The 22,638-nt window shown below is 42.3% G+C and overlaps 1 protein-coding gene across 1 annotated transcript; it reads left to right on the top strand.

The window, feature by feature from the left end:
* Positions 1–121: 121 nt before the first annotated feature.
* Positions 122–22,262, top strand: CALR3 (calreticulin 3). Its single transcript, XM_031438199.2, has 9 exons — positions 122–212; positions 434–535; positions 2,947–3,150; positions 11,309–11,403; positions 14,218–14,406; positions 16,799–16,906; positions 16,984–17,115; positions 17,776–17,868; positions 21,844–22,262. The coding sequence occupies exons 1-9, from the start codon at positions 122–124 to the stop codon at positions 21,985–21,987; spliced, it is 1,158 nt and encodes a 385-aa protein (XP_031294059.1). The 3' UTR covers positions 21,988–22,262.
* The last annotated feature ends 376 nt before the right edge of the window (positions 22,263–22,638 follow it).

Raw genomic sequence — 22,638 nt, 5'->3', positions numbered from 1 at the left:
TGATGTGTCAGGTCACAATCGCGAGGCGTGACGGGAGCTGTAGTTCCGGGGCGGGCCTGGCACACCGTGAAAACCGCTGGACTCAAAAGGAGCGGTTACAAGAAGAGGTCGCTCTTTCCCTATGGCCGCGGTTCGAGTCCCTCTCTGGGCAGTCTGTGTGCTGCGGGTGGCGCTGGCCACCGTCTACTTCCAAGAAGAATTTCTAGACGGAGGTGAAGGGGCGACGCCGGAGGGTGGCGTCGGCGTAAGCCCCTGCATACCCCGCTGCCCAACGGATGGCCCGAGTCGCCTTTGCTCCCCACCACCCCCGCCATCGCCGAGGGATCGGTGGTGGCAAAACCTTGAAGCTTCGAAGCCTCGAGGGCCCCGTTCACTCCCCCCACCACGCAGATTAACAGTGTTCAGCCCTAACCGGTGTTATTTCCCACCACAGAGCGCTGGAGGAACCGATGGGTGCAGTCCACCAATGACTCCCAATTTGGGCATTTTAGACTCTCGTCTGGGAAATTTTATGGTCATAAAGAGAAAGACAAAGGTTAGTGTAGGAATCGTGAGAAAATCAAGCTAAATATTAACCCCCCTATAGCAACCTTTCAAGGTAGGTGTGGCACACCTCTAAGGCCCATTTCACAGGTGGGGAAACTAAGGCGTGCGTAGAGTTTGTGTTTTTTTGTTTGTTTTCTCTCTTTACTTGACCAGGATAACCTCTCTTAGTTTGGGGGGGGGGGTAGGGGAGAAGGTAATCAGGTATTTATTTATTTATTTAATGGCAGTACTGAGGATTGAACCTAGGACCTCATGCATGTTAGGCAGGACCTCTACCACTGAGCTATACCCTCCCCCCATAACCTCTCTCAATAAGTACTAGTCAAATGGGTTTGGAGACCTGAGGGTTTTGCCCTACAGAAGGAAAAAGATTACAGGGTGCTTCTCATTTTTATTTTCCCTACCTCAATTTTTATATATATGAATATATATTATATATATATATATATGAGCACAGATCTTAGGGGTTCCAATAGGATGAATGTTTACAACAGCACCCCCAGGTCAAAACAGGGAACGTTTTCTGGCCCTATCCCCACCCCTAGAGGCCTCCTTTGTGGCCAGCTCCCCCAAGGTCAGCAGCCTCCTGGTACCAAGAATAACCTCTTTTCTAGCTTCTCATTCCTGATGGTGAAAGGTAGATAAACAACAGCTCCTCTACCGCCTGGTTTTTGTGCAGCCAGTTAGATGAGAATGGGTTTTCCACTTTTTTTTAATTGTTGGAGAAAAATAGAGAAGAGAATAGTATTTTGTGACATGTAAAAATTATACAAAATTCAGTGAAACCTCTGAAATTTCGGGGTCCATAAATAAAGCATTAGTGGAACACAGCCATGGTCATTCATTTACATGTGGTCTATGGCCGCTTTCAGGCTGCAAAGGCAGCACTGAGTAGTTGGGATAGAGAATGAACGGTCCGCAAAGTCTAAAATAACGACCTTACAGAAAATGTTCGCTGAGTTAGCTGGAAATTTTCCTTCTTCACCACCTCGGCTTCCATCTTGGTCCTGTTACTCCAACGCTGCCCTAACATCCAGCAGTCTCAGGTTTTGATTTCTATATGCATTGCTTTGTAGACACATGTTGCTCCAAATCGTCAGGCTGTAGTGGCAAAATGGAGTGAAAATAGCAAGTTGTTCTGTGAAGCTTGTCCAAGGAGAGGGGTTGTCATTTGGTTTTTAACCCACAGTAGTTTTCCTTCCTCCAACCTGGAATTCTGAGACTCTGTGCATTTCATCTACTCCAGCACATGCCTCCTGAGAGCAGAGCCAGGCTAGGCACTGAGGTTAATTTGGCCTTTTGCACTGTAGTCTCCCTGGACCCCGGTCTAGAAGCCATGGATGGAAAGATAAATAGAATTTAGCCAAACAGACATGGGAGGTGATGAGAGATGATGGTGGTGGCTGAGGAGTGTGGTAAGACACCTAGGGAGGCAGTGAGTCATACGGCCCTAGAAATTGCCTGGAAGGTAGAGGGAGGGAGGGGGAAGGACTACTAATCACCTGAGAAAGGGAAGGGTAGGGGAAGAATGGAGGGGAGAGAGAGAGAGAGAGAGGTGGGAGTGGAGAGTCAACCATGAATTCAGGGTTAGACACACTGATACAAAATGCCAAGTTCATTAATGATGGCTCTCAGCATAGACAGTTATAGGAACTCGTGTATAGAGCAAGGAAGGGCAGGTTATAAGAAGACTGGCTGTGTTTTCACGTTTGTCTTACATTCCAGTATAAAATGAGGATATGGTACAGAGCCTAGTGGCTACTGAAAAAGGAGGTTTCTGTCTTGAAGTGAACACCTAAACTTATAAAGTACGAGATGAGTCACATGACAAAAGGATGGTATCTTCATAAAAAGCCACCACACGGAGGACACCTGTGGGCCAGCTCACCCAGTGGAGTGAAGAAGCACTTTTTTACAGATCAGCACTCTGTCCTCCATCAGCTGTTGCATCTCTTAAGTAGCTGCTTTAAGATGAGAATTAAGGGAAAGAAGTAGAATGTTCCAGTTGTTAATCCAGTTGCTACCGAGCTTCCTTGTAGCTTCCCCACCCCTTGGAAAATGAATGGAAGCAAAAGTAATCTTTTATCCATAATTAGACTGCATATTTGTCATTTAGAGCCGAAGTGTGTTTGTAACCTAAGACGTAACAGTGATATATTAAGTGCAAAAACACCTATATGTACATGAGTATGTGAAATAGAAGTTCCGTGACAGCAGAGCACCTGTTAGTGATGTGCCCATTGAATGTTATTGCAGCATATTATAAATGTGCTGTAGGCACTGGATCAACATAAATGGTTAGAAGGTTTATTATTGGGGATCGGGGAGGACAACCATTTAATTCCCTGCATTGCTCAGCAGTGTCATTCCTAATCCTTCATTAGTACTTTTTATTTAAAGGTCTGCAAACCACTCAAAACGGCCGATTCTACGCCATCTCTGCACGGTTCAAACCATTTAGCAATAAAGGGAAGACTCTGATCATCCAGTACACAGTGAAACACGAGCAGAAGATGGACTGTGGAGGGGGCTACGTTAAGGTCTTCCCTGCAGACGTGGATCAGAAGAACCTGAATGGAAAATCCCCGTACTATATTATGTTCGGTGAGTTTAGCTAGTCCACACCACCCCTTCTGGTGATTCTGAAAACCCTTCCACCTTGTAGAATCCTTAGACTGACTTTGCTAAAGCAGCATTGGGTACGTGTAACTGAAGCTCTTAGTACTGTTAAACCTAATTAATAGACCCAAAGGCAACTCTGCCTTTCTGCTGTTCTTCAGAGAAAGTTATTCATTCAACACTAATGTAGCCTTGAGTATTTTGAATGCACCAGGAGTCAGCAAACCTTGGCCACGGGCCAAATAGCCCACAGCCTGTGTTTGTTATGGCCCATGAGTTGAGAATGGGTTTTAACATTTTTTAATGACTGAAGAAAATCAAAACAGGGGATAGTACTTTTGACACATGAAAATAATATGAAACTCAGATTTCAGTGTCATGAAATCTTACTGGAATGACATCTTACTGGAATGCAGCCTCGCTCTGTTCACTTACATCTTGTCTGTGGCTGCTTTCAGGCAGCAGTGGCAGAGTTGAGTGATCGTGGCAGAGGCCACGTGGCCCACAAAGCCAAAAATGTTTACTGTCTGGCTCCTTACAGAAAGAACTTGCTGATCCCCAGAATACATTAAATATCTCCTGACACTAGGGGTCATTGATTAACGTCTGTGCTGGAATGGGAAGGGACCACACTGGGCTCCAGGAACTAGGCATAACTGAAGTGTGTGGATTTAACACCCGTTAAGAATGAAGAGGATTCTGGGAAGATGGAGGAGTAAGGAGCACCAGGGATCTGTCTCCCCATCTAGACAATGGTTACACTGGCAGAATCTGTCTGATGTACCTATTTTGGAACTCTGGAGTCTGTGGAAGTATTGCAGCTTCCAGCAGAAGATTAGGAAAGTTAATTTTGGGTGAATTTATTGTGCTCTTATCACAGTAGTGCCTACCCATTCCCCCACCTGCAGCCACATGGCAGACAGCTGGGCACCATGTTCCTAGAGCAGCTTTTTCAGGAGCCAGGGTGGACAAAAAGGACCCTGTCCTCCAAATATCGGGGATCAAGCTCTGATGGCTGATTGCTGATTCTGATCGCAGAGTCGCAGACAAAGAGATGGGCAGCCATTGTTGTTACACCTCCCCCATTATTGCCAGGGTCTCCCACTCTAGCTGAAATGACTTCGGATGGAAAATGGAATATAAAACGGAGTAAATGTAAATGTAAATGTAAATGGAGTAGACTCTCCAGTCAAAAGACAGAGATTGACAGAAAGAATAACAACATATGATCCAACTATGTGCTGTCTACAGGAGACTCATTTGAGATCCAAAGACATAAGCAGACTGAAAGTGAAAGGATGAGAAAAAAAATTCCCTGCAAACAGGAACCAAAAGAAAGCAGAGGTGGCTGTACTAAAATCAGACAAAATAGACTTTAAATCAGAAAAAGGTTATAGGGGGAAGGGTATAGCTCAAGTGGTAGAGCATATGCTTAGCATGCAGGAGGTCCTGGGTTCAATCACCAGTAACTCCATTAAAAACAGAAAATTAAGTAAATAAACCTAGTTACCTCCTCTGCCAAAAAAAAAAAAAAAAAAAAAAAAAAAAAACCTAAAAACAAGAAAAGGTTATAAATACAAGAAGGACATTATATATTAATAAAAGATTCAGTACAACAAGAGATGAAAAATTATAAACATTTACATCCCTGATGACCATCAAAATATATGAAACAAAAACTGACAGAACTGAAGGGAGAAATAAATAGTTCTATACTAGTAGCTGAAGATTTCAGTAACCCATTCACAATAATGGGTGGGACAGTCAGAAGATAAAGAAATAGAAGACTTTAATAATTCAATAGACCAACTAGACCCAATAGACTTTCACAAACGCTACCCAACAACAATAGAATACACATTCTTCTCAAGTGCACATGGGACCTTTCCAGGATAGACCACATACGAGGCAACAAACTAAGTCTTGATAGATTTCAAAAGAGAGACATACAAATACAAAGTATCTGACCACAGTGGGAGGAAGTTGGGAATCACTAGCAAAAGGGAAACTGGAAAATTCAAAAAATTGTGGAAAATAAAGAACCGTTTTAAACAATCTGTGGATCAAAGAAGAAGTCACAAGGGAAATTAGAAAATCCTTAGAGATGAATGAAAATGAAAACACAACGTACCAGAACGTATAGGATGTGGCGAAAGTGTGCTATGGGGGGAATATATAGCTATAAATATTTATATTAAAAAACAGTATCTCAGGTCAAAACCTAGCTTTACCACTTGAGGAACTAGAAGAAGAACAAACTAAACCCAAGGCTAGCAGAACAAAATAATAAAGATTAGGGCAGAAATAAATGAAATATAGGGAAACAATAGAGAAAAATCAATGAAATCAAAAGTTACTTTTCTGAAAAGATCAATAAAATTGACAAACCTTTAATTAGATGAATTAAGGGAAAAAATACTATTAGAAGTAATTAATTCAGTAATAAATAAAGTTCCAGGACATGGAATTAGTATACAGAAATCTATCTTGTTTCTATATTCTACAAACTATCAGAAAGAGAAATTTTTTAAAAATCCCATTTACAATTACATCAGAAAGAATAAAACACCTAGGAATAAATCTAAGGAGATACAAGATCTCTGCTCAGAAAACTATAAGACACTGAAGAAAGAAGTGGAAAATGACCCAAACAAATGGAAAGATATATCGTCCTCGTGGATTAGAAGCATTAATATTGTTAAAATGACCGTATTCCCCAAGGCACTCTACAGATTCAAGGCAATCTCTATCAAAATACCAATGGCATTTTTCACAAACTAGAACAAATAATTTTCAAATTTGTAGGGAAACACAAAAGATCCCTAATAGCCAAAACAATCTTGAGAAAGAATAACAAAGCTGGAGATATTACACTCCCTGATTTCGAACTATACTACAAGGCTATAAGAATTAAAACATGGTATGGCACAAACACACACACACAGATCAATGGGACAGAGTAAAGAGTCTAGAAATAAACTCATGCTTATATGGTGAATTAATCCACCACAGCAACAACAAAGGCAGATGTATACGATGGGAAAAAGACAGCCACCCCTTCAATAAATAGTGTTGGGGAAACTGGACTACTTTCTCATACTATATTTAAAAAATGGATTAAAGACTTAAATTACAACCTGAAGTCATAAAACTCCTTGAAGAAAACATAGGCAGTATGCTCTTTAACATCTGCGTAAGCAGTATTTTTTTGCATCTGTCTTCTCAGGCAAGGGAAACAAGCAAAAGTAAACAGATGGGACCACGTCAAGCTAGGAAGCCTTTGCACAGTGAAGGAAACCATGAACAAAATGAAAAGGCAGCCTGCTGAGTAGGAGAAGAGATTTGCAAGTGAGGGATTTGATAAAGAGTTAATATTCAGAATAAAGAAAGAATTCATACAACTTGACATCAGAAAAAAAAAACAAACAGCCCAATAAAAAATGAGCAGATGACCTGAATTGACATTTTTGCAAAGAAAACATACAGATGGCCCAAGGACAAATGAAAAGATGTTCAACATCACTAATCATCAGAAATGTAAATCAAAACCACAATGAGGTGTCACCTCACACCTGTCAGAATGGCTATTATCAAAGTCCTCAAATAACAAGCGTTAGTGAGGGTGTCAAGAAAAGGGAACCCCCATGCACCGTTGGTAGGAATTTAAATTGGTGCAACCACTGTGGAAAACAGTGTGGAGGTTCATAAAAAATTAAAAGTAAGCCTAACATATGATCCAACAATTGCACACTGGGTATTTTCCCAAAGAAAACAAACAAACAAAAAAACCCCACCAATTAGAAAAGATGTATGTACCCCTGTGTCTATTGCAGCATTATTTACAATAGCCAAGACATGGAAGCAACCTAAGTGCCCATCAATAAACGAGTGAGTAAAGATGTAGTGTACATATACAATGGACTATTACTCAGTCATCAAAAAGAATGAAATCTTGCTATTTGCAACAACATGGATGGACCTAGAGATATTATGCTAAGTGAAATAAACCAAACAGAAAAAGACAAAGATTATAAGATTTCACTTATATGTGGAATCTAAAAAACAAAACAAATGAACAAATATAACAAAACAGAAAGAGAATCATAGATGCAGAGAACAGGAGCTTGCCAGAGGGGAGAAGGGTGAAAGGATGAATGAAATAGGTGAGGGAGATTAAAAGGTACGAATTTCCAGTTGCACAATAAGTGAGCCACAGGAATTAAATGTACAGCATGGGGAATATAGTCAATAATTTATCTGTGTGCTAACAGAGTAACTAGACTTATCATGGTGACTATTTTCTGATGTATAAAATTATTGATTCATTAGGTTGTGCACTGTGAACTAACAATGTTGTAGGTCAATTACAATTCAACAACAAACAAACTCGTAGAAAAGTATGTCAGATTTGTGGTTACCAGAGGTGGGGACTGGGAAGGGGGAATTGGATAAAGGTGGTCAAAAGGAACAAACTTCCAGTTATAAGACAAATAAGTACTAGGGATGTAATGTGTAGTGTAATTAATAACATAACACTGCTGTGTGTTATACATGAAAGTTGCTGGTAGAGTAAATCCTAAGAGTTCTCATCACAAGGGAAAAATATTTTTCTTTTATTTTGTATCTATATGAGATAATGGATCTTCACTAAAATTATTGTGATAATCATTGCATGATATATATATACAGGTCATATCACTATGTTGTGCAAATTACAGTTCTATGTGTCAATTGTGTCTCAGTAAAACTGGAAGAAAGAAAAAGAAAGGAAGAAAGGAAGAAAGGAAGAGAAAGAGAAAAAGAGAGAAAGAAAGACAGAGAGAAGGAAAGAAAGAAAGAAAGGAAGGAAGAAGGAAAGAAAGAGCTCTGAATCTGATGGTTTTACTGGTGAATTCTACCAAACATTGAAAGAATACCAATCCTCTCAAACTTTAAAAAAATTAAAGAGGGAACACTTTCTAAGTCATCTTATGATGCCAGCATTACCCTAATACCAAAACCAGACAAAGACACTATAAGAAAACATTGATGCAAATCCTTAAGAAAATGCTACTAAACAGAATTCAGCAGCATACTAAAAGGATTATGCACCATGACCAAGTGGCACTTATTCCTGGATGCAAGTATTGTTTGACATATGAAAATTAATGTAATAGGCCACAGCAACAGAATGAGGGGGAAAAATGATCACAATTGATGCAAAAAAGAAAAAAAAAAGCATTTGACAAAATTCAACACCTTTTCATGATAAAAACACTCAACAAACTAAGGATAAAAGGAAAGTACCTCAACATAATAAAAGCCATATATGAAAAGCCCGCAGCAAACATACCCAATTGAAAAAGACTGAAAGTGTTTCCTCTAAGTTCAGGAACAAGGCAAGGATGCCTACTTTCCTCACTTCTATTCAACATAGTACTGGGAGTTCTAGCCAGAGCAATTAGGCAAGAAAAATAAAATAAATTGAAAAGAAGTAAAATTATCTCTGTTTGCAGATAATATAATATGTAGAAAATTCTAAAGATTTCACACACACACACACACACACAAACATACACACACACACACAAACCCTACTAGAACTAACAAGTGAATTCAGCAAAGTAGCAAGATACAAAGTCGATATGTTAAAAAACAGTTGCAGTCTATACACAAGCAATTAATAATCTGAAAAGGAAATTACAAAAACAATGTCATTGTTACACTGGCGTGCAAAAGAGTAAAATACGTAGGAGTCACCTTAACCAAGAAAGTGGAAGACTTGTATAATGAAAACTATAAACTATTATTGAAAGATACTAAGACATAAATGGACAGTAGATTATTGTTAGATTGAGATCTAATCCTGCTCCGCCATTTTGGAGAGCGAGGCAGCTTCTCCAAGGATGCAGCATTAGATGGATCTGAAGTTTCCACGGACTGAGCAGTCCCTGATTCCCTGCCCGGAATCCTCTCTTCTCTGCTACACCTCACATTTACTCTTGAATTTAAAATGATGGAATGGAAAAGGTCTTTATGTAGATTTAAAAAGAAATTTAAGTATCGCAGTTCTGGTTATTGTTATTATTCTCTTAAAACAAGAGGGCAGAGATATCTGGCCAAAAAAAAAAAATATTACCTGTTGAATTAGAGATCATTTCACAAATATTTGATTTAGTTAGATCTGGTAATCAAAATAACCACAATTATCCACCAAAATACTACTTTTAAATAGACATAGAATGTCTGCTACATTTGAGTTGTGAAGCAGCATATTTTGGAGTTAAAAAAATATATATATATACTAAAGTAAATGTTCTGTATTATTTTGCTTTTAACTCAGAGTCAGTTACATTTTACTCAAACCCACTGTGTCACTGTTAGAACACTTCCTGTGATATCTCAGCTCTTGCCTTTGGTATGAGAGCATCTTGTGGTGTTAAAGAGGAAGAGAGAAATATGTTTTGTTGGTCCCTTGCCAGGAGCCTTACACATGTAATCTTAGATTATGGCTCAAACCCTAGGAAGTGTGTAACATAGTCCCTTCTTTGCAAATAAGGAAACTGAGGCTCAGAAAGATTAAACTACTTGCCCCAAATCAGGTCAGCCCAACTTCTGTCTGCTTACCCCATTCCTCTCCAAAATCCATTACCACATAAATATTTTATGAGTGCTGTTAAGGGAATATGTCCAGATTTTTCTGGTCAGGTCTGGGCATGTTCTGAAGCTTAATTTAATATTAAGAGTATGTAGATGTTTAGGAACAGAGAGAAAAGTTCTGATCAATTTTGAAGGAAAAATAATTTGATATTTCAATCCTGAGGTGATAGGCTTTCATACAAATGGTTCACATAGCTTTTGTTTTAAAAAATTGAACTGGAATGTTTTCCAGCAATAACAAAAAAAAAGAAAGAAATTACATAAACACGCGTCCTCTGGGAACTCAGCTAGGAGACAGACGCGATGTTCTTTGTCGGCCCCTCAGGATGCTGTTTCCAAGTTCAACGTCACATCTACGCTGGCAAAGTGAGAATATTCTATAAGTAATTACATGCAGCCTGGATTTCTCTTATTTAATCTGGAGGTTCACCATTGCAAGCTCTAGAAGAGATCACAGTCATTTGCTTGTCTTTACACAGGGTTTGCTCAGAGAATCCCCAGGGAGGGGTGCAGCCCCAGGTCAGTGACTATGTTGGAATTCAGAGACAGAAAGACACGCAGACGCTTTAGTACATTCCTACGGCTTAGGCAGTGAAGCCGCAGCAGGGTAATTCCAGACAGCCTCAGAAGATTTGACAGATTTGACAGTTCCCTCCCTGTAAACCTTGCTTAGAATATTTAGAACTTCTTAGTCTCTTATGAGAGAATAGAGTGTCCTATGGCATTCCATTTCTTTCGTGACTGAAACTTAACCTCATGCCAATTTAAAAATCATTATCTTTAAATAGAACTCTTTGTAGATTTCACAGTTCATCAGAACCTACGTACTGATCGTAACCTCTCTTCTGCTTACAGTTTGGGGTTACCGCTAAGAATATATATATATTATATATATATATATATTATATATATATATATGTATACATGTGTGTGTGCGCACGCGCGCATTGTCTTGGAGCATAACGGTAGTAACAAACATTAAGCATTGCCATACTAAAAGCTGTACATACATTAGCCCATTTAATTGGTAAAGTAGCTTTGTGAGGTCAAGATCAACACCCCCATTTTATAGACCAGGACACTGAGGCCTGGGGAGGCTAGTATGTTAGTTGCAAATATAACTCAACAGTGAAGAAGAGCTGAGATCGGGGCCAGTCAGTCCAGCTCTGAAGCCCTCCTGTGGGCACAGGAGCCCTGGTCAGAGCTTCAGAGTGAGGACCCAAGACTCACACAGCACGTCGGGGACACTTACTAGGTTGTTGTTAGACCTTCCTTTCCTCATTCACTTGCTGGTTTATACTTGAGTCCAAAGTGGCTGTGGTGACCATGACCTGAACCGAGAAGAGTGTCACCATCCATTTAAATATCTCCACGTGAACGTCTGATTACTCCCAGACATGTAAGCTTCCCGTGCCTCGTCTCTTATTTCAGGAGAATGATTGGGGATATCTTGTGGTGATGTGTTTTGGAAGGAAATTGAGAGCAGTTGCTTTTTTTTTTGTAGGACCCGATATTTGTGGATTTGATATTAAGAAAGTTCATGTTATTTTACATTTCAAGAATCAGTATCACTCAAACAAGAAATCAATCAAGTGTAAGGTAAATGCTTTCATATTCGAATCAGTGATTGTGTCAATACTTGACAGATGATAACATAAGTTTATAGAAAATAGTTTTGAACTTAAAATATTTAAGCAAACCACGGATGGGCCTTGTCTGTCCTGTCCCTGGTTTCCGGTTTAGTGGGCCCATTGAACACGCTTGCCCACCACTTTGATTGGTTGGTTTCTGAAGTTTTTGCACACCAGGAGGGCACACTTACTTCTCACTGTGAACTACGACATCAATGTATAATTTGCCCCTTAAGGGTTACAACAGGATAGTCACGTTTCAGCTATACCCATGGTGGAGGAATGAAATCTTCAGGATGGAAAAAGAAAAACATTCTGGAGAAATTCATCCTCAAAAGTACCAAAACATTTAAAAATGAGATGATTTCTAAAAAGAAAGCATACGCTCTATACCGTTTTACCCAGGAGTCCTGTGAAAATGACACTTCAGGTCTTAGAGCTTGCTTTATAACTCAGTGGCCCCACCCCGGGCTTCTCCAAAGAGGCAGCTTGCATTAAGTCCATGGTGCGTGGACCTGCGGAGGGGAAGTATACTCCCCAATGTGTCCTCCTCCCCACTTTAAATGTAAGCACCGAGAAGCAGGGACCTGTCCCCTGGGGCATCCCCAGTACCCATAGCCTGTGAATCTGGGCGGGACGCCCTTGTGTGTTTCAAAATCATTGACAGAATGGAGAGGAGGCATCCATAATGGTCCCTCATTCAGTCCCTACCTGAGCAGGGGACACTTGGCCTCACAAAGCCCTGGTGAGTATTGACACGTGGTTTGTCTCGGGGTCCCACTTCCTGACTTGGTGTTTCTAAAGAATCAGTGGGTCCCCACCCTGTACCTGGAGGCCTGACACCCCTCCCTTGGGGGTGAGGGGGAGCTCGAAATCCAAGTCTTCCTCGCCCACCTTAGTGTTGGACTAGAGGGTGATTCCCAAGACTTTGTTCAGTGGCAGAGCAGGTGTGTGGGAGAGAAGGAGTGACCTCGGAGGCTGTAAGGTTTGACCTAGATTGTGCCTGGGAGGCCAGAGCTTTGTCACCTGGGGTCAGCAGCCTCCAGGGCCCTGAGCAGCACGGCAGGCTGGTGACACCCTCGGTTGGGTGCTATTTCTGCAGCCTGTTAGAAAAATGAGACAAGTCCGTTGAAGGTGCACTGGAGCACTGGAGCACTGGATCACAGCGGCTAGTCAGCATTATGGCCTCCTCAATGAGGAGCACCGTTATTTTCGGAGCTCTGATTCACTCTGTGATGCTGTAAAAGAAATGCAGCAGTCAGCCCTCAAGGGTTTTCAAAGAGGCAGTCTGGTTAGCATGTGAGAAAAATACCTCGGCTGTTTGAGGGGAGGGACAGAGTGACCAACAGGCAGGGAGGTGGGTGAGATGGTCAGGTCAAGTCTTCAGCGGGATACAGATCACGGGAGCATTTTAACAGATGACTCAGATGCAGGATCCAGAGGTTTGGAATGAGGGTACCAAGGGTGTGGGTGATGGCTCTTAGCAGCGTTGCTGTTAAACAGGAAGAGAAACAGGAAGGGCCAATAAAGGGGCCAGGGCAGACTCCGGGGTCGTGTTTGGAAAGGTTGGTTGTGAAATCCTGGCAGACATCAAGGTAGAGGTGTCTAGTAAATTGTTGGAAACTCAAGTCTGAAGCTCAGGCTAATGGCTGGGGTTAAAGCTGTTGGTTTGGAGCTGTTTGCATATGTTGGGATGTGGATGTTCCTCAGAAAGCTCTGTGCTTGTGGCCAAATCTCAGAGGGTGCCGGGCATGGGGCTGGCAAGCCCAAAGTCTAATTTAAGACAGGCAGGTGGAGAGTAGGGGGAGAGATTTTGGAGAATTGTGAACTCAGCTGTCACGGGGGGTTGAGGGGGACACAGCCAACTGTAGTGCTGATCCCAGACAGAGTACTTTGGCCATGATGCGGCAGAGGGGTATGAAAAGGCGTTTTGATTTGGCTCTTAGCAGAGAGATTCCTCCTGACAGAGCCTCTAAGATGCTGGGGCAGTGGTTCCCAAACCTGAGCAGCATCAGACACCCTGGAGGGCCTGTGGAAGTGACCAGAGGGTCCACCGGGTTCTGTTGCAGCAGGTCGGGGCTGAGCCGGGAATGGGCATTGCCCATGTGCCCCCTGTGATGCTGGTGCCTCTGGGTCATGCTTTGGGAACTGCGCTGTGGTATGGTGCAGGGGTCCCCTCCACGGCTGACAGGCAGGCACGTCCTGGGCACCCCCAGCCTCCCCAGGCACCCCCCCCCACCTTCCATCCCTCCCTTATTGAATGTTTGTTAAATGCTTCCCTTGGCTCCAGCCTGGGGCTTTAACCATGGCCAAGAGAGGCACTGGGCCTGCCCTGCCTGAGCTTACATTGTTGGGCAGAGCATTAGAAAATTCTCCCCTGTACTGAGAAATAGAATGGGCTTCATTTGGTAGCTGTCAGGATCCAGAACTGGAAGTTGTTTTCCACATAACTTTTCCTAAATCAAACAGCACAGTAGTCCCTTGGTTTATACCAACCACCCCATCATGGCTGCCTGTGAGATTATAGGTGGAAGCCATTGTCTTTGCACAAAAGGAGATCAGCCGCTCAAGAGGAGGCTGTAGTGAGGAAGGATTCTGCAAAGGGTCACGTGAGTCTTCCGTACGACACCCTTTCACAGTCAAGGCGACTCCTATTTCTCGAACGTCTCTTTTTGCTGTTTACCACCAGGCTTTGGCCCATGACAACTGACACTGCACATCTAGACTGCCTCGAGATATCGAGGGTCTCATTCTTTTCCTTGTCTCCCCCCAAAACATGCAGGTTGATGCCTTTACACATCTCTACACTCTGGTGTTAAGACCAGACCTCACTTACGAAGTGAAAATTGACGGCCAATCAATTGAATCCGGCAGCATAGAATATGACTGGCACCTAGCATCACTGAAGACAGCGGAGAAGGCTTCAGCAGAGGCTAAGGAGTGGAATGAGGCTACGGATGCCAAAGCCCAGGTGGGGATGTCCCCTGCATAGCTTAGCAAGTGTACACACTTAGCTTTTAAGTACCCAGGTACCCTACAAGTGTGGCATGGCTGGTTATGACAACGTTGTAACCATCAAAATGCCCTCCCCAGAGCATATGTGCTGAAACCAGCCACCTAGCTGCACACTCCAAGGTATTGTATCTTTTTTCAAGGTATTTTGAATTTTAAAGTATTTGAGATGAAAGCAAGTGAGGTTTACTTAAAGGAAAACGTATCAGCAACCTTTACAAAAGTGATTTTTTTGGGTCATCCTGAATTTGAATATGGTAGGTTTTTTTTTTCTTTCCTACCCCTCCGCTTTTTTTTAAATTGAAGTATAGTCAGTTACAATATGCTGTACACCAGGAACTGATACAACATTGTAAACTGACTGTACTTCAATTTAAAAAAATTACATCACAATGTAAGGCATTTATCTTTTAAAAATTAAAACAATTTTAAATTGAAGTATAGTCGATTTGCAATGTTGTGTTAATTTCTGGTGTACAGCATAGTGATTCAGTTACATTCTTTTTCATTATAAGCTATTATAAGGTAATGAATATAGTTCCCTGTGCTAAACAGTAGGACCATATTGTCTATCTATTTTATGTATAGTAGTTAATATCAAATTCTGAACTCCCAATTTATCCCTCCACCCACCTCTCGCCTTTCCCCCCGGTAACCACGAGTTTGTTTTCTATATCTGTGAGTCTGTTTCTATTTTGTAAATAAGTTCATTTGTCTCATTTTTTTAGATTCCACATATAAGTGATATCATATGGTATTTTTCTTTCTCTTTCTGGCAGTAAGTCGTTTATCTTAAGACAATTGTCTTTGCCATAACTAAGAGTATGGTAACTGCTGTTTACAATTAATTTCTGGCAACTTAAAACTTAGTAGTGGCACTGCTGTCTAATAGTCAAACACTTCATCATTGACTGAATGTAATTATTAAATTAAAATGGCATCTTGTTTAGAATTATATTATTTGGCAGTCCTTTTTATCATAATCAAAAGTAAACTTCTATGAATTTGGAATCCATGGCATCCAATCAATGAGAACATCTTCAGATTAGAGTAAAAAATCCTAATCATATAAGGCTTCCCCATCATTTCTCAAGGAAGAAAAAAGAAAAAGCAAAGTTTTCCTCTCCCTCTCTTAACCTTCAAACCAAACTAAAAAAGCAGTTTTCATCTGGAAAGAGCACTGACTTTGAACAAGGCACAGAGCTGCAAAGAAACTGACCCAGAATCCTCAGTAGGATATACAGGTCTTGGGACTGAAATCCTGGCTGCCTCTGGGCTACGAGGACACCATCCCAGCAGTGGAGGTGTGCCTTAGTGCCGAGTGTACGTGAGGTGGGTTCCCAGAGAAGTCAAATCATCCTTCCGGAAAGCTCATTCCCAGACTGCCTGTGTTTTTTCTGCATGCTCAGTTCTGTGTGCTCTGCTAAACAATGTAGTTCCTTATGGTGTTATGATTTGATAGTCTACGTTAGAAGGAGCTGGCTACTCAGATTGAATTATAATCATTTCCTGGATCCCAACACAAGGGTGGCTCATCTGTTGCCAGTGAGGTCAGGGCAAAAAGCAGTAGGAGAGGTAACTAACTCCCATGTGCCATTGTTGAGAAGTTATAGAGGATGATGGAAAAGCCACAGTATGAGTGCAACACTTTTAATATTTCTGTTATTCTAAAAGAGAAAACAGCATTGTACATGACTTTTATGAGTTTATTTGAATATTATTAATCCATAGCAACTTTTTCTCATCCATTTATTCAACAAATATTTACTCAACACCTACTAAGTCATATACATACATAGATGTGTGTATATATGCATGTGTATAAATGTGTACATACGTATAGATGTGTGTATACATACGTGTATAGTGTGAGTGTGTATATATGAACTCAGTAATATAACTGCTTTTCTCCTGCTACCCAGAAGTCCTCAGTTAAATCTTGGAACATTCCTTAGTCATCCAGCTTCTCTCTAGAACAGTCCATTTATGACCATGATGTAGAAGACTTAACCTAACCAGCAGTAAATGTGGCCCCTCCTCCTATCATCACTTTTTGCCCCATCATTTTAACTTTGGCCACTCTTTTGAGTTTTCCACACTGCCATTCCTCTCAATAGCAAGGGAAGAGTGCCGTAATCACATGGAGAGTTACGGAGAAAAACCCGGCAGTGCATGCCCCTGAAGCCCCTGATATGATTAGAAACCCCTGCACTCAGCCCTTGGACCATCAGACCGAGGAGGAGACGGGAACATGCAGCTAGGGTCACTGGCCTTCCCCTGCCTCTAGGGAGTTAAGAATTTCCTTTCTCAAATCTGAGAATCTAAATTTCACCCCCTACATGTATTTTAAGGAGTGGGAAAAGCATTTTCTGGATGCCAGTGCCAGCAAGCCGAGCGACTGGAACAGTGAACTGGAAGGGGACTGGCAGGCGCCAATGCTGCAGAAGCCTCCTTACCAGGTGTGTGGTGTCCTCTTCCCACCAGCCCCGCCCCACCCATGTTCTCCCAGACCACCACATATGGTTTATTGTTGCAGGATGGCTTGAAACCAGAGGGTATAGCCAAAGATGTTTGGCTGCATCAGAAGATGAAAAATACCAACTATCTGACAGAATATGACCTCTCAGAATTTGAGAACATTGGTGCCATCGGACTGGAGCTTTGGCAGGTTACTTGGTTTTACATTTGCTTTAGTTTAATAACTCTGGGCTTCAGCCTAAACTCCTTACTTCAGGCAGGTAGTATGTGAGCTCCTACTATGTGCCTGGCACCCCTAGTTGGACCCAAGACATACAGCTGTGGACAAAGGGCACTTCTTGCCTGCCTGCCTGCTCCCTGGGAATTTGCTTGGAGCTTACCTGTGGTGCCCATCAGCTTTAGGATAAGATTGCAGATTCTGATGCAGCAGGTCCAGGGCAGAGCTCGAGATTCTGCATTCCCAGCAAGCTCCCAGCAGTGCTGACACTGCCAGTCCACAGCTCACACTTTGCACAGGAAGGTTTTCGAGGAGTGGTTCTCAAACACTGTAGAATGTTCAAGTCACTGGGGAGCTCTCCAAAATCTTGATGCCCCATGAGTACCCCAGACCAGCTAAACCAGCTGGTGAGACCAGGCATTAGGAGTTTTAAAAATGCTCTTGGTGTGCCCACTACACAGTCAAGTTTGAGAACCAGTGCCCTGGAGGGAATGGGTGTTCTAGAAATGGGTTTAAGCATGTTCTGCTATTGACAGCTCATCACTGTTACAGGACCGAGCAAATTACGATTGTTCATTTTGCGGAAAGTTTCACTTTTCACACTGGTAATGAAGGCCTTATTTTCATCCACAGGTGAGATCCGGAACCATCTTCGATAACTTCCTGATCACAGATGATGAAGAGTATGCTGACAACTTTGGCAAGGCCACCTGGGGTGAAACCAAGGTACAGTGAACACAATGAACTTTTCTTTCATTATTCATTTATTTCCGTACTTGAGACTCACATATAGGAAAGGGCTCAATGAGTTTTTACTACTTAATGCCCCACCCAGATCAAGATACAGAACGTCACTTGAACTCCAAGAACTTCCTCACGACCTTTCCCAGCTGGCCCCCATCCCCAAAGGAAGGGGGGTTCCACTATTCAATCACTATAGATGGATTTGACCTCCTTTTGAAATTTATATAAACAGAGCCACCCATTATTTATTCATTCAGGCAGTGTTGTGAACTTCACTTGTATTTTCACATACAGCAGTAGCTTGTTCTTATTTTGTGAATATTCCAGAAGGTATGCATCCATTCTCTTGGATGCAGCTTTGGGTAGCTTCTAGCTTGTGGCCTCATGGATAAAGCTGTTATGATCTTTCCTGTGTGTGTCTTTCTGTGGACACACGCCCAGGAGAGGACAGGCAGGGTCACATGTTCTTCCACAGTCAGTTTTCAGTGTGTCATCCTATTTACATTGCCCTCTGCAGTGGATGAAAATTACAATTGTGATGCGTCTTTGGCCACACTTGGTATTATTGTCAGTTCTTGTTGATGAATCAGATTTATTGAAGTATAATTTGCATACGGCAAAGTGTACAGTTCTGGGAATTCTGATAAACACATAAAGTTGTGAAACCCCTACCAAAAATCAAGTAGAACAGTTTCTTTCCCTGCAAAAGTCTTGTAGCCAAGCCCTCCTCGACTCCGTCAGCCGCTGATCTCATACCTGTCCCTCTAGTTTTGCCTTTTCTGGAATGTCATAGAAATGGAATCATACAGTATGTGGTCTTCTTCAGCTCGCTTCTCTCACCAAGCTTAGTGTCTCTGAAATTCATCCATGTTGTTGGAGGTCTGTCAATCCTTTGTTTCTTCTTATTACTGAATAGTTCATCCGATGGACATCTGGATTGTTTCCAGTTTTTAACAGTATGACCAAAGCTGCTATCAGTATTTGCATATAGTTTCTTACGTGGATGTGTGCTTTTTATTTCTCTTAGCTAAATACCCGGGAGGGGGTTGCTGAGTTGTATGGTGTATGTTTAGCTTTATGAGAAACTGCTACTGTTTCCAGAGGGGCTGCACTGTTCTGCAACTCCTCCAGGCCCACTGGCACTGGGGATGGTGGGTTTCTTTAGGTGTAGCAGTAGCTCTCTCTGGTTTCGTTTGCATTTCCCTGATGACACATGAAGGTGGATGCTGTTTCATGGCTCTTGTGGCCATTTGGGGATCCTCTTTTGTGAGATACCTGTGTTTTAAGATGTAGGTTTTGTTATTATTCAGGTATGGTGAGGCTGGCAGATCAGGAGATGACTTTCTGCCATCAAAAAGATCGCTTGTTTGACTCATTGATCCCAAGAAGAGGGGGGAGCCCACACCATGCCCTGCAGGACCACACGGGGAAGCACCAGGGCTGATTAAGGAGGCAGAGGGAGAAAATGTAGGCAAGATACTTTGTTTTGGTTTCTGCAGGCAGGAATAGGTAAGGCAGGACAAGCCGGTTTAAGATTGGCTGGTTTTAAGAATTTCAGTGGGCTCCAGGGTGCAGGGGCTGCCCCTAGCTGTCTAGCACCTGACTGTGGGGTAATTAGGACAAGGAGATATCATCCCTGAGTATAAGAGCTTGACGGAGGAGCTGGCTAGGGTTGTAGGCTCTGCATGTAGTCTGCATATGGCATGGACTGTCCCTAGGAATTGGCCTCCTGGGCGGGCCATCCCTCCAAGGCCAGCAAAGCCCCAGATGTCAAAGCTGGAGGAACACACAGTTAATACAGCCTGTTTATGTCACTTGCTCACTTCCATGTTGGGTTTTTGACCTTTTCTTATTTAGTTGTAGATCTTATTTATATATTCTAGCAAATTCTTTGTCAGGTAAATGTATGGTAAACATCCTTTCCCCTCTGTGCCTTGCCTTTCCATTCCCTCAAATGTATTTTTTTCTCCTGTATTTCTTTAAAATGTGTATTTTGAGGCCCTTATATGGAGAAACCAACTTAAAAATTTAGCTCTGACTTTCAATAAAGAAGCTAAAATATCTTCCATCAGTACAAATTCATTTATAACTCTTTGGAGTTAAAGTATTGACACTTAAAGTGCATGCTTTTAATGGGCATAAATGTTTTGTTTCTTGGGTCATTAAGTGCCAGTAACTGAACAGTGGCATAGCTTACCTGGATGGAGAAGGCAGCCAGTGTTCTCTGGGAGCCATGACTCAGAGAGGAAGGTCTTAGAGAAACCCCCACACCATTTTAGCCAGAAACTTTGGATTGTTTAATTGTATGCCAGTGAGTTTAAGTTATGGATGATACACAAAACATCTTCCTGCTTTAACCGCAAGCCCCTCATTCCCTTATCTTCATGGATGAGGCTTCTTCCATGTCGTGAACGTCACACTGAGACTCACTGCAGGGCTGGTGCTTAAAACTGGAACATTTCATGGCATTTTAGGGGGAAACTTGCCCTCCATTGCCTAAAGGTGTTTAAGGCGATTTGCTCATGAGCCATTTCATCCTTTCCCCAACGCCTACATGGAGGTATTGGGGATTGAACCCAGGACCTTCTGCATGCACTCTACCACTGAGCTATCCCCCCACGAGTCATTTCATCTTAAATCTGATTTCTGCCACAAAGCCTTACTTAACTCTTTTTCCATGGTGACTACAGGAAAGTTCTTGCCGCATCTGCGCTCACTCCTACACCTTCTTTTAATCACACATGCCTGGATTTTCTCATTTGAGCCTGAGGCCTCTCTCATGGCCCATCCACTGGTCAGTTGGTTGACGAATGGGCCCAAGTGCTCCGGGAGTAAAAAGAAGGCAGTGTGAGTTTCCTGGGGTGGCCAGAACAAATCACCACAAACTTGCTAGTTTGAAACAACACGAATGTATTCTCTTGCAATTCTGGAGGACAGAAGTCCAAAATCAGTATCGATGGGCTGAAATTGTTACCGAGTCCAAACTCGTTCTTCTCACCACATAACAGGCCAATAAATTGGGAGATGAGGTGTTGTGGCAAGCAATCACAACTTTATTCAGAAAATCAGCAGACTGAGAAGGTGACAGACTAACATGCTGGAGGAACCATCTTCTCCAAGTCAGAATTCAGGCTCCTTTTATACTAAAAAGGGGAGGGGGGTGTGGTTGGTTGTTGCAAACTTCTTGGCATCAGAATCTTTTGTTCTTGCAGCTGCCTAGGTAGGTCAGGTCACAATGTTCCTGTACACTTTCAGCAAGACAAATATTATTCTCTGTTCTGCAACTTTTTATGGAAAAGTGTTATACCTTCAAAGGTCAGAGCCTTGAGAATGGGCTGTCCTGTATATTTCAGGCTCTAGGCAACATTCTTTTACAACAGGTGCAGAACCAGCACGACTAAGCCCAGGAAACAGAGCACAGGGTTAGAGCTAAAGGAACATTTAATATGGAGTCAGAATTGTTCTTCTCTGTTACAAAATCAGGGCATCAGCAGGGTCTTGCTCCCTCCAAATGTTCCAGGGGAGAATCTTTCTTTGCTTCTTGCAGTTTCTGATGGTTCCCGATGCTCCTTGCTCTGTGGCTGCATCGTTCTAATCTTTGCCTCCATCTTCACGTTGCATTCTCCTCTTCTGTCTGTGTCTGTGTCAAATCTCTCTCTGCCCTTCTCTTATGAGGACATTGTGATGGAATTTAGGGCCCACCTGACCATCCTGGATAACCTCCTTATTTCAGCAGGCTGAATTTAATCACCTCTGCCAAGACCCTTTCCCCATGCGTATAAGGTTACATTTCCAGGTTCCAGGAATTGGAACCTGACATCCTTGGGGGCTCTTTTTTCGGCTGCCCCCAGCTGGTGTGGAGGCTTCCAGAAGGTAGGGGCAGGCTGCACGCTGACACTGAATCAGCCTCCAGGAAGCATAATCCCTGGCCGCTGGGGTCTTTGTTTCTTTCTCCAGGGCCCGGAAAGAGAGATGGATGACATACAGGCCAAGGAAGAGGTGAAGAAGGCCCGTGAGGAAGACGAAGAGGAGATGCTGATGCGCAGGTTTGGTGGGCAAGACAAAAACTTCAATAGATTCCACAGGAGGAATGAACTGTAGTCATCCCCACCTCAGATAAAGATGACTGGCCAAACTTTGTTTCTACTTTAAACTACATTTAAAAGCTCAAATATCTCCACATATGGTAATTTGTCCAGTTTTCTTTGAAAAGTGCACCTATGCCTCTCAGTGGGGTTGGTCTGATTTTCCCTGAGCCCCTCCCTGTGCCCAGAGATGTCTCCTCTAGACAAATCTGAGTGCTGGAAGCCAGAAGTCAGAGGTGAGAGTCTGGTCAAAAACGTGATGCTCTTTTCTTAACCTTCAAAATATTCTATAAATAAAAGGTGGTAAAACTCACTTTGAAAAAGGAGAAACAATGCCTTATTTCTTTGGGTTGTAAATTACTGATAACATGGGCAAAACTTTTCCAATGTGAAATCTTTATACAGCAGCATTGGTGTGGAAAGGTTTTGCCTGCTCCACTTATATGCTGGTTATCCTGGGTGACCCAGGCCTTGTGCACAGATGTTTAACAATTCATAAAGAAGCTCATGCGCTTTACCCCACTCTGTGCCCCACTTCCTCGGCCATTACTTCTCTGTAAGACAGAGGAATGCCATTCATTCTATCAAGTGAAAATAGTGCTTACTTCGCAGTTTAGTTTTTTTCTTTCCATCAAATGATTTGCTTTTTTTTTTTTTTTTAAGTTAC

Source organism: Camelus dromedarius, chromosome 27 (genome assembly GCF_036321535.1).
Source record: "Camelus dromedarius isolate mCamDro1 chromosome 27, mCamDro1.pat, whole genome shotgun sequence".
NCBI classification, from domain to species: Eukaryota; Metazoa; Chordata; class Mammalia; order Artiodactyla; family Camelidae; genus Camelus; species Camelus dromedarius.
The sequence above is the reverse complement of the archived record's forward strand: the minus strand, read 5'-3'. Positions and strand labels throughout refer to the sequence as shown.